This window comes from Lutjanus erythropterus, chromosome 15 (genome assembly GCF_056507025.1).
Source record: "Lutjanus erythropterus isolate fLutEry1 chromosome 15, fLutEry1.hap2, whole genome shotgun sequence".
In the NCBI taxonomy this organism is placed as follows: domain Eukaryota; kingdom Metazoa; phylum Chordata; class Actinopteri; order Lutjaniformes; family Lutjanidae; genus Lutjanus; species Lutjanus erythropterus.
Window position 1 is genome coordinate 27,955,926 of NC_139331.1, and position 12,365 is coordinate 27,968,290.

A 12,365-nucleotide genomic window follows, 5' to 3' on the forward strand; every position below is an offset into this window, starting at 1 on the left:
TGTTCATGGACGAGATTATTAAAGTTTTATTCATATAATGTTTAGTCTCATTCGCCAACTTCCTTCCTCACTCTCTGACGTATCCAACATATCCCATGTCTTCCCGAAAGTTAAAGTAGCTGGCAACTCGTTACCGTTTTCTCTGGCTTTGACCATTAATGAAAACATTTGGGATAATTTAAGTATACAACTCAACAAAATATATAACAGTTAAAAAAGTTTAAAGTTTAAACTAAAGTTTATATAAGTTTATGTTTTTTTATAATTGCTAAGAGAAATTTTTTTGAAACCTTCCAACCTTTTCTCAAAACTCTAAACACAAAACCAAATATTAAAACCACATTCACAAAACCTCCGACTCTTCTGTCAAAATCAAACAATGCTTTCAGATCACAGACACGGCAAGTCGTTATATGAACACTGCTGAGCAGTCATTACACACTACATCAAAGCATGTAGCTACAGGAAAATATATTTCGTAGAGCTGAAAACACATTTTGCATTTAAAAAAAAGTATTATTCACAACTACAAAGTTGTGAATGTTGTTTGACTGTTGATCCTCTGTAGAGAACTGTCTGTAGTGTTTCGCAAAAAGTGTGATTTATGTAGAGGAGAAAACTGAGTGTATGACAGAAGTTGTTTGCAATGTTGCAGCCTTTGTGCATAAATTCGGTGCACGAGTTTCAGATTTCAGTGATTTTGGCGCATAAACAGTTGTGAAAAACTTCAATTCGCATCCTTAGAAACAAGTGCGAACAATTTTGAGTCGCTGTGTGTAAATGATTTTGTCGGAGTTGTGTTCAGCTGCTACTGCCGGCGTTTACCATTTTGTAACAGAAGTCAATCACAGTGCAAAACGTGTCTTAACAAGTTAAAAAAAAAGTGTTTTACAGAGCGTGAGTGTGTTCAGAGTTTTTCCAAGAGTGAATGATTCGATAAATGGGTTTAAGGCACTGAGGATGTGGTTCAGAGAGTGTGGTTTAGTGTTCACAATCTCACCGAAATATTTCTTTGATATCCATTTAATATTAATACAACAACAATGAAAAAATCAGACTCGAGCATCATGTGAACGATATTATCCGCTCTACAAATCCAGGCTGAGCCGTCCTCCTGCTCTTGTTCGCAGATGCTGAGAGGGACCTGCTTGGGCCCGTAGTGCTGCAGACCCTGCCCATATCTAGAGTTACACAGTAACCCGAGAGTCTGCGGGGCGGGAGAGGCAACCCGAGGGAGGGAGCAGAGTGTGTGTGTGTGTGTGTGTGTGATGTGAGCCTGATAGAAAGAAAGAAAAAGAAAGCAAATTAAAGGGGCGTGTGTGTTTGGGGAAAGGGGGGGGGGGCACTTGAGAGTGTGAGGAGGGAGTTCCCAAAGTTTTCAAAGAGGGCGGCACACATTGTACTTCTGAAACTGTTTGCAGAGCCTCATGACACACACACACACACACACACACACGAGCATGCACGTGTGTTAGTGTACGAGCTGGAGGTGTTCTTGACATGTTTGTGGCTCATTAACTCAAGACTGTTGGTGGACTAATGGTGGACTTTGGACCTGAAGGGAATGAGAGAAGAGAAGAGAAGAGAAGAGAAGAGAAGAGAAGAGAAGAGAAGAGAAGAGCTGTTTGACCAGTAGGAGAAGAAGAATGGGATAGAAACAGCAGAGGCAGAGAGGACGAAACAGTGGATGGACATGGGCAAGGAGCGTCTCACTCTGGGACTGCTGCTGCGTTTGGGTGTCCTGCTCACTGCTGTGTGTGTGTGCGTCCATGTTTACCTGGAGACGGCTTGGCGGGGGGCACCTGCAGCCCTGACAGTGGGACGTCCCACCCAGTCCAGCCAGAACCAGCAGAGCAGGACCAAACAGGCGTCTGCAGAGAGAGAAGACCAGGACAGGAGCATTAAGAGGAGAATCTCTTATGTTCGAACACTAAAGAAGGACAGGAAGAGGGATGAAGACCCCTCGCCACCGTGCTGCCCACCTCCCCGCCCGCGCAGGAAGGTACGTTTAATATTCCACTGACTTCTGAGTCCTTAATTGCAGCGATTAGGATTCTTGTAAGGTTATCTGATCCTGATCTGTGTAGCAGGCGAGGAGACAGAGCGACTCAGCGAGGAGCTTTCACTCCATCTCTGTGAGTCACTGGCTTAAAGCTCAGTAATCCCAAGAGGGTGATGAAGGAAGAACAGGCAGCAGAATCGATGCGTGTTCAATAAGCGCCTCTGAAACCCTTTGAAGTTGAAAAAGAGAGTCTGTCACCGGGGTTTCTAGTGGTACAAAGCTGCAATGTTGTGTAAAATGGAAATAAAAACAGAATGCGCTGATCTGCAAATCCTTTTTGACCTTGATTCAGTTGAATACAGTACAAAGACAAGATATTTAATAGTCACTGTAACTGATTGACTTTTTTTTTATTGTAAATATTCACTCATTCTAAATTTGATGCTTGCAACATGTTCCAAAAAAGTGTGGACAGGAGCATGTTTCCCACTGAGATACAACAGCTTTTCTTTAAACTACATTCAGTCAGTGTTTGGGAACCAAGGACACAAATTGTTGAAGTTCTGAAAGTGAAATTATTTCCCATTCTTGCTTGATATACAACTTCAGGTGCTCAACAGTCCAGGGTCTCTGTTGACGTATTTTGTGCTTCATAATGCACCACACATTTTTTTACTACGAAGCGACACTGTTGTAACACGTGCAGAATGTGTCTTGGCATCGTCTTGCTGAAATAAACAGGGACGTCTCTGAAAAAGACGTCGTCTGAATGGCAGCATGTGTCGCTCCAAAGCCTGTATGTACCTTTCAGCATCGATGGGGCCTTCACAGATGTGACAGTTACCCATGATGCCACTAACACACCCCACACCATCACAGATGCTGACTTCTGAAGTTAGTGCTGGTCACAATCTGGATGGTCCTTTTCCTCTTTAACCCAGAGGGCACTGCGTCCATGATTTCGAAAAAGTGAAAACTGAAAAAAAACTGAAATATGGACTCGTCAGACCACAGCACACTTTTCTCTTTGCAGCAACAAACTGTGTTCTCCTGATTCTCTGAATTAGAATAACTTTAATGATCGTAGAGGGTGAAATCCCTAAATTCCTGCAGTTTTGTGTCGAGAAACTCTGTTCTTAAACTGTTGGACTATTTGCAGTGTTTCACAAAGTGGTGACCCTCACCCCATCCATGCTTGTGAACAGCTGAGCCTTTCGAGGACGCCTCCTAAATACTCAACCATGATACTGTCACCTGTTACCATTTAATCTGTTTACCTGACAAATGCTCCAAACATGTCCGCAACTTCGTCAGTCTGTTGTTGCCCCTGTCACAATAGTTTTGGAACTGGAGTTTGTATTTTTTTTTTCCTTTTTATAGGTGTAGTTTTCACCCAAGCTACAAATCATACTCACCCCATCCTGTCCTCTTTGCTGTTTTATATCAAATCAATACAGAGTCAACTCTAACAAAGAGCCATTCAGATGCAATGTCTATTGGAGCAAACACAGCTATTCACATACACAAAACACACACACACACTCAAGGGGGCTTGACCCCTCGACCCGTGAAGGGTGCATTAAAGCGCCGGCTTCACAAAACTCCCACTTCCCTCTTTCAGTGTCTCTTCATGCCTTTTAGTTTCTTTCCCCTTTGATTCTTCTCAGCTATTTGCTTTAGCCTTTATTTTGTCATCTGATCTCTCCATCCATCCTTCTTCCTTTTGTTCCATTTCACTACTGTTTCCCCTCAACCCTCCACACACACACATACACACACACAACAAATCTGCCTTTCCTTAAAGGGCTAGTTGGACCCAGAGTTTGGAAAGCAGAGAGGAGCGCCAGTACAGAAGTTAAGCAATCTACTGCTGTGGACGGGGTCAGCGGCAAAACATTTTTTAGCCACCTACATAAAATTAAAATCACTTTAGGCTTATGCCAAATTTAGAATATTTTCACTGCTTTAATTTTCTGTCAGGCTGCCTTTTCCGATGGGAAACCTCTGTTATATATTGCTCACTCCAAACAAACCAAACTCCATTGGCAAATTAATAAAGTTTACCTTGCAGAACCTTGGGGTTGCTGCTGTATCACTGCCTTGATCAGGTTGTTTGTTTGTGTTATTGGGTGATTTTGTGAATCTGAACTATCCTTTTAAAATGCAAAAGTCACACAATAACACAAACAAACTGACTGACTGAGGCAGAAACTCCTGTGGTCTGCAAAGAAAAATTTCTGATTTTGCCTATGGAGTTTGGTTGGCTTGTACAGTGCAATATTTGGCTCATACATTCTCACTGAAAAAGGCAGCGATTAGGATTCTTGTAAACTCCCACCAGGCATTCCCGAGATATCGCCTTCACAAGAACTGGGCGGACATGAGGTCGCAGCGACCTTTGACCTTTCACTAGAAAAATCTAAGAAGTTCATCTGCGAGTCCAAGTGGTCATTCATGCCAAGTTTGAAGAAATTTCCTCAAAAGACATCGAGAGATATTATGTTGCAAGAATGGGATGATGGCTGCAGACAAGATGCAGGTCCACTGATGATGCACGCACACACACACACGCACACACACGCACACATGCACACACTGTCGGGAGATAAATGTGTGATGAAGCTGATGGGTATAAATGCTGCTGATGGAACAGAAAGTAAAAGAGGCTCAGTAAGCAACAGTACAGATAAATGTGGGCTCACTGCACTGTTGCCCTTTTTATCTAATGTGTCGTAACTACTTATTAATGAGTGTTTACATCCTAATCAATAACCAATGATAAAACATTTATAAAATATTTATAATGGTTGTCTTATTGTGAAGTAAATCTCCCAGTCTGGTCCCTCACCACAAAGGAAATTATCGAACCAATAGCAGGGCTGTACGATAGCACCTATACGATCCAGGGCAACTCTCCCCCCTGGACTCGCCACCTCACCGCGCTCTCACATTCTCACACAATGACTTTCCAGACCTACACAAATAATCACGCTATTAAATTTTATCATCAGATTCGAAACAATAACACCGCTTCACACTCACTAATCTAGTTCCAAGAGTCTCCCATGCACTTACAAAAATAGCTGTGGTCAGAGATTGTTTTTTTCACACATACACCAAACTGTGGAATGAGATCCCGTATTATATCAGAACGAGAACCTCTGCTGCACATTTTAAACAGGCGTATAAACACTACCTGATGGAAGGACACACTCGCAACCACTGATTTAACCCATAATATCTGCCCACTTCATTTAAGTCCTCCCTGAATGCCCGTATTGCTGTTTGTCTTTTTGTTTTTTGTTGAATGTCTCTGTTTTGTGGCGTGATTTTGTCTTTCATGTGCTGCAGAACAGGATCTAATTTTATCATGTTTTAATCTTTTCCTGTATGATAATGAATGCAATGAAATGAAAGTGGTAGCTGTGTTTTTACGTGGCTAAAAAACACTTTGCTGCCGACATGTCCACAGCAGTTCATTGCTTATTTTCCTACACTGCAGGTAATACTGTGGATAAGTACCTCATACAACCTCGCATCAAAAAACATAAGCTATCTCTTTAATCTTGCTTTCGTCTCTGTTTCAGTCCCCCGTTGTCTTCCTCTGTTCTGAGCTTCTTCTTTCTTTCACTTTGGGGTACAGAAATGCTTGTTCTCTTTTGTCTCTAAATCTTTAATGAGCAAAACCAACCAGAGACTGAGGAGCAACAACGCCGAGTTAAACGCCATGAAAATCACTGCAGGGCTATTATGCCACACCGAGGAGACGGGCACTCGTGCACCATCAATATTATATACCACCATATGCTCACACTCTCCCTGCTTCTTAACACAAAATTTGTCACATATGATGCCCTGGAGGGGCCCTGATGAAATTTCTGTGTCATATGCTGCTGCCGTTTAACTCCCCGTCTTAACACCTCTTCTTGCTCCAGGCTCTCATCTCCGAGATCACTGCTGCTCTGTCATGTTACCTTGTCCCCGTTCTGCGCGCTCTCATCCTCCCTCTTGCCTTTTCATCTCTCCTGTCTGTCTCAATTTGAAACTTCAGTCTCGCCTCCCACTTCTAACCCATATTTCTCTTAGTTTTTCTCCCTTCCTTCAACTTCTCTCTCTCTCTCTCGACTCTTTTTCTGCTTGCTCCCCAGCTCGGCGCATATTTATGTTATCGCAGATAAAATAATGGGCTGGAAGGCAGGACTGCTGCTCTGCGAGGAGAACGCCTCCAGTGACCATGATGAACAGTACTGAGGGAACTTAAGAGAACGTTCGTTGCTCAGCAGTCGCTAAGTTGAAAAACATCACCTGCACACTTACAGTGCAGCTTTGTAGAGTTTTCATGCTACTCTAAACACTAATTGATTTAGGACTTTATGTTTTATATCAACAGGCAGGCTCAGGGTGTAACAGATTACATGTAATGGGATTACTTAATTTGGTATTTCATTGCAATTACAAAAAAAAAACAACACAGAATCAGATGACAGAGACATTTTGAAAAAATGGAATTACAAGCAGCATTACAAATTTAAAAGTTAGTTTAATCTAAAATTAGTTCTAATAAGAGTTTAGCAAAACTAGGTTTGAAATGTGTTAATCCAGATCTAAAATTAAAAACTAATCTCACTTAAGTAAATCCAGGTTTATTGATGTAAACCAAAACTAAACAGAGTTTAATCAACATGGAGATGCTTGCTTACCCAAATTAAAATAAATGAAGAATACATCTGTGTTCTGTCAGGACCTATAAAACAAGTTCAGTCAGACAACTCACGTTTAAGAATGTTTATAGCAGCAGCAGAACATTAGAGTTAGAGTTTGGCGTCTAGGCTCCGACCTCCTCGCAGATTATGTTTACATAGAGATATTGAGGAGTGATGGACAAATATCTTGAACCCCTCGTCGGAGTCTGCAGGTGGATGCTGAGGTGGTGGTGGGGCTGAGAGAACAGGCAGTGATGCTGATGCAGGGCAGCAATGGCATTGACAGGCAGAGGGAGAGATGGGAGGGTTTAACGGTTTAAGTTCACCACCAGATCGGAGGGGTGCGTTTGGTATGTGCTACAGAGAGTGAGGCGGGTCACATGTGTTTAGCAGTGCAGCTCAATTTGACTGCCTGAACTAACTCGCAGGCATTGCTACATTTTAAAAACATTATAATAACATTACATTGTTTGCTAGCTAGCTAATAAGTTAACAATATGTTACATTATTTGATGGCTAGCTAAGACATTAACAAAACATTACATTGCTTGCTAGCTCGCTATAAAGTTAACAACATGTTACACTGTTTGCTGGCTAGCTGTAAAGTTTAAAAAATGTTACATTGTTTGCTAGCTAGCTACGAAGTTACTTAACCTAGTTAGCCTACTCATGTTTTTCACATTGTTGGGCAATTTAATGGAGCGATATGGCCGAATAATTGAAGACTTAAAAACAAACAACAGCACAATAAGCAGTACAACAATATAATCTAAGTTTAAAGTAAAAACTGAGGTTTAAAGAGGGGTTCAGATTTGATCTTTCTTAATTTAAAGCTAGTTTAAAAGTTTTGTGCATCGCAATTTAAAGTTAAACCGTGATTGAATTTTAGTTTGAAAATGAATCATTGTTGGTGCAACCCAGCCAAAGAGATGCTGATGAGGTTCGACACCTGTTTACGGCGTTATATAGGAGTTTTATTTGTGTCTCAACCCTGATTCAGACACAAATAAAACTCCATACCTGTCTTGTTGACAGTGCCGATGTCACCTGACTGCATCACAGCAGTAAATTATGTTTTCACTTTCACATTACCTCGTTGATGACATTTTTACACCACACCAGCAACTACAAGGTGACACAGCTCCACCAACACAACAACACCAGCTGCTGCGTTGTCTCTGCTGCAGTTTGCTCAAAGTTAAGAGTTTTTAGCTGTGAGGCTTTTGTCTGAGCAAAATGAGACGAGACATGGTTCAGAGAGGCAAAGCTCTTTTCAGAACTAATTCAAGAAGCTCCAGTGTACATAGGTGACAGCGCAGACAAATGCTCCCTCCCTTAATAATGTGTATGTGTGTGTGTGTGTGAGAGAGAGAGAGAGAGAGAGAGAGAGAGACAGCTGAGGGGTCTGTTTTAGTAATAACCAATCTAAAGGAAATCTAATCTCTTAGCTGTCAGGCATCCACATAAATACACTCACACACTTCCTCTTTAATCATTTACCTCTTGCAGGCGTTCTCTCCCGCTGGGAACAGAGGAGAGGGATGAGTCGGTAAATTATAGACAGACATGAAATGTGTAGGACACAGACAGATAGAGAAGAGCAGACACAGTGTGCACTGATGACTCAGCCTCCTGACTTTAACGCAGTAATAAACAGACTCCTGCCCTTAAGTCACAGTGACGCACACACGCACACACACAATACATTTGCACTCCAACGCATTTCTATCTCTCCAGCTGAAAACGAAAAGCTTTGAAACAGACAAGTAGCTGCCAGCGGCTCAAAAAGTCACCAGAAGTCACCAGATGACGCCATATGCTGATTTGCATTACTATGCTTCCCACACTCACCTTCTGCCATTGGTGGGAGAGGAAGAGCTCATATTATTCTGGTACCACCAATGCATATTCTGAATAATTTCTATGGATCAATAATTAAGATATATTAAAGAGTCTACAGCCACATGTGCAGCTGTGTGAGGCTGTATTTAGCAGGGCTGCGTCCTAATAATATAACTGACTAAACCGTTACTTGATCAGAAGAGTTTTAGTCGACCAATTTTTTCATTTATTTGTTAGTTGTAGTGGGAAAAAAAACACTTAAAACTCCATTTAGGAGCTGCGCCTTACCATTCGGCCCAGAGGACTGTTGCAACATGGACCTTCATAGTCACGGGCGCACTGCTGCTAACTGTGCCATAGCTGCCATTAGCAGGGTTGCCAGGTCTGTGGAGCAAAACCAGCCGAATGAACACTCAAAACCAGCCCAATGGCGAATAAAACCAGCACAAAAACCAGCCCAATAAGCCCAGACCTCAAAATATGCTCATAGAAAACCATATACATTATGCTTACAGTCCAACAATATTGCTACCGTTGCAAAATGTCTTACAATATCTGCAGAATAACACCAAAAATGTTAAGTGTGCCAACATTCAGAAATGGAACACACCCACCATTAGGCACAGTGGTGCTTTGAGCCAAAATCACCAGCATGCTAACATGCTTACAATGACAGTGTTTGGCAGTATAATATTACCCTGTTCACCATCATAGTTTAGCATGTTAGCATACTATCATTAGCCAGTTAGTGCCAGTATTGGGCGGTCATGCATTGCTTTGTTTCAGGTTAAATGTACTCAATTTAACAGCACTTCATTCAATAGTTGTTGGTACTGACCCATGAACAGACTGACCTTCCCTACAACACTAGCTCAGCTAAGAATTAGACTGTGGTCAAGATGCTACGTACATTTTCCACTGACATCATGATCAGGGTGGGAAGCTCAAATGTTGTACTGCAGGATCTGAAAAAAAAAAAATCATCACTTCTTGACTGATCAGAAACTGAAAAGATGATAGATAGTGGGACATATTTTAAGCTAACACAAGTTATTTGATAACCCATTATCTATCATGAGACAAGAACTAACATTAGCATTTAACCTCTTAGCTAACTGCTTTTCTTACACAATATATATCGTATTGTGTAAGAAAACACAATATATCGAATTGTGTAAGAAAACGTTAGCTAAGAGGGCAGGACATAAAATTGATTCTGAAATACTGACACACATCATGGACACATTTACTTAAGCCTGGAAGTAAAACACACTGGATGTAATCAAGCTAGCAATGTGATGTTCGCTAACTGTCCTGCTAACTCCTCAGCCAACCTCATAAATGTTCTGGTTCAGTAACATTATGGACTAACATTATGTGACATTTTGCACACCGGAACAGATTTCTGTGTGGTGTTCATACAGATAAACAGCTAAATCCAACATAAAGAACTTTAGCAGTGTGTATTTTGTGTGACTCAGAAGAATGCTAACGTTAGCTGCTGTCTCATGATAGCTAACGGGTTATTAAATATGTTGTTTCACCTTGAAATATGGCCCCACGTTCACTATCCATTGACTTTTTAGTTGCTGATCAATCTGGAAGCAATGAAATGATGATGATTTGTCAGTTACTCTATGTTTAGACACCTTACTACCTGGAACAGTGGAACTCTTTCTCCAAATTATCTTTTCCTGCGAAAGGATCTGTTGAGTTTCTCCTTATCCCATCCAAATGTCTGGCATGTTGTAGTGATTATAACGTCCTCTAAGACAACCCTGACTGATGATTTTGGCTTATATAAATAAACATGCCTTGAAAGAGAACCGTTACCCCAGAATCCTTGTGTTGTCTTAAAGTTATGCAACTTCCTGCTTCCCATCTCGGAGCGTTCAAGAAACCGCGATGTGCAGCTGATAAAATGATGTGACACTGAGTCAAATTAACCCTCCAATTTAGAAAGTACAACATCATATTAAGAAAGGTTAAACTGTATTATTACATAGTTGACCTGTTGTGTGGTTCTGCATCAACACAACATGGACTTTTTTCAGTTGTTTAAAGAGCAGTTAGGCCGATACAGCAGCAGGAACCGTCCTGACCTCGCGCTGAACTGCAACAAGTGTCTCATTATTCCTCATATAGTCAAACACTTTCAAAGTTCGCAGCCTTCTTCAGCCGTGAAAACACAGTCCTGGAAGATGAAACTGGTGCTTAGAGCAACAATTGAGACAGGTCTGTCCTTAAATTTAAGACAGCATGTTCCCCGAAGTCCAACTGTTTCCCGTCAAAAAGGAGAACATTGATATTCACTGCTGCCTCCACTCCCTGGTGCCGCTCTGCAAGTATTTCTGCTCTCTCACTTTTCTGGAGACAATATGTTCAGTTAGCAGCTTGGAAGTGATTTATTCTTGAATAATTCTTCTCATCGCCCATGTATCATTGACAGAAAGCAAACACAAAAGTCTCCAAATGAATGAAGAAATGACTTATTAGCGCCACATGTTCAGCCTTTTCGCTGTTATGACTCAGCTTGTTGAGGGAAAGGCAGCAACATAAAATCAGGTGTTTTCGTTACTTATTAGAGCTCAGGAAATTGTCAAACAGAAACACGGAAGGCAGACTAAAATTGAAAGAGACTAGTTCAAATCACAGAAATAAATATAATCAAAAGAAAAAATAAGAGCTACTGGTAACCTTCTAAAGGAAACTAAAAATGAAAACAAAAAAACCCCCTAACTTCCTGACTTTATTTGATGAAAAACTAAAACAGTTACTATGTTTGTGCTCCAACTGAAGATTAGTTGACAAATTAGTTGATTAATCGGTCAGTTATTTTCTCGATTAATAGTTATTTGTTTTACAGTGTAAGAAAATGTTGAGAAATGTCCTCAAATGTCTTGTTTTACTCACAGTCTAAAGATATTCAGTTACCTGTCAGAGACGAGTAAAGAAACCTAAAAATATTCACGTTTAGGAAATAAGAAATCAGAGAAGCTGACTAAACAACGTGTTAGTTACATCATGTTTTTAGTCTGTCTCATCACTGTAGATCTTTAGTTTGGAGCCACAGTCACCCGACTGGAGCTACATGTTACCACATTCAGCACAGACATGGACGTTAACCTGCAAGGAGAGCAGCTGTTGCTGCTAGCACTGCTAACGTTAGCCATACTGTGTAGCAGGCTGGCTCAACTGACTGTGATTAACGGCTTCAAATGGCTCTTAATACACACAGTGTTTTTTTCAGACAGTGTTTAACATTATCAGTTAATAAATTGCGCTCAATTTTAACTGCTTCCTGAGTGTTTTCTTACTGTTAGACTGGTCGACTAGTCTGAAATAAATTTTGCATTTAATCAACGGGGAAATTAGTCACCAGGAACATCCCTAGTTGTGACGGTGTGCAAATGGCACATCGAGACTTTAGGAGATTCGGATTACACCAGACAAGCAGTATTTTTTTTCAGGTGTTTTTTGCTTACAAAAACTGGTCACCATTCTCTTACATTGTTCGGGAGATTCTGTGAAACTCCAGCAGTGTTTTGAGAACCAACAAAACAAACCCGACCCTCAATCCGCATGAGGGGGAGTAGATAATGACTGAATTTTCATTTCTGGGTGAACTATCCCTTTAAGGTTCTCTGGAGGCTCAGACATTCTCACTGCTCTCTTTCTGGGATCCTTTCCATTCCAGGAAGAAAAGGGAACCAGACATCATGATGGATTTGTGTGTTTATTTGTTTTACAACCTGCCACACAGCAGCTTTTCGCCATTTTCCAATCTCTCTCATTATATGAAACTGAGTTTTCCCCTT

General features: G+C 41.1%; 1 protein-coding gene across 1 annotated transcript in view; it reads left to right on the plus strand.

Moving 5' to 3' along the window:
* Positions 1 to 1,419: 1,419 nt before the first annotated feature.
* Positions 1,420 to 12,365, plus strand: part of mettl24 (methyltransferase like 24) — a 62,322-nt gene continuing 51,376 nt past the window's right edge. The window contains exon 1 of the mRNA XM_084737588.1: positions 1,420 to 2,002. Coding sequence (XP_084593714.1) covers positions 1,688 to 2,002 — 315 coding nt within the window. The 5' untranslated portion in view covers positions 1,420 to 1,687. The remainder of the gene's footprint in view (positions 2,003 to 12,365) is intronic.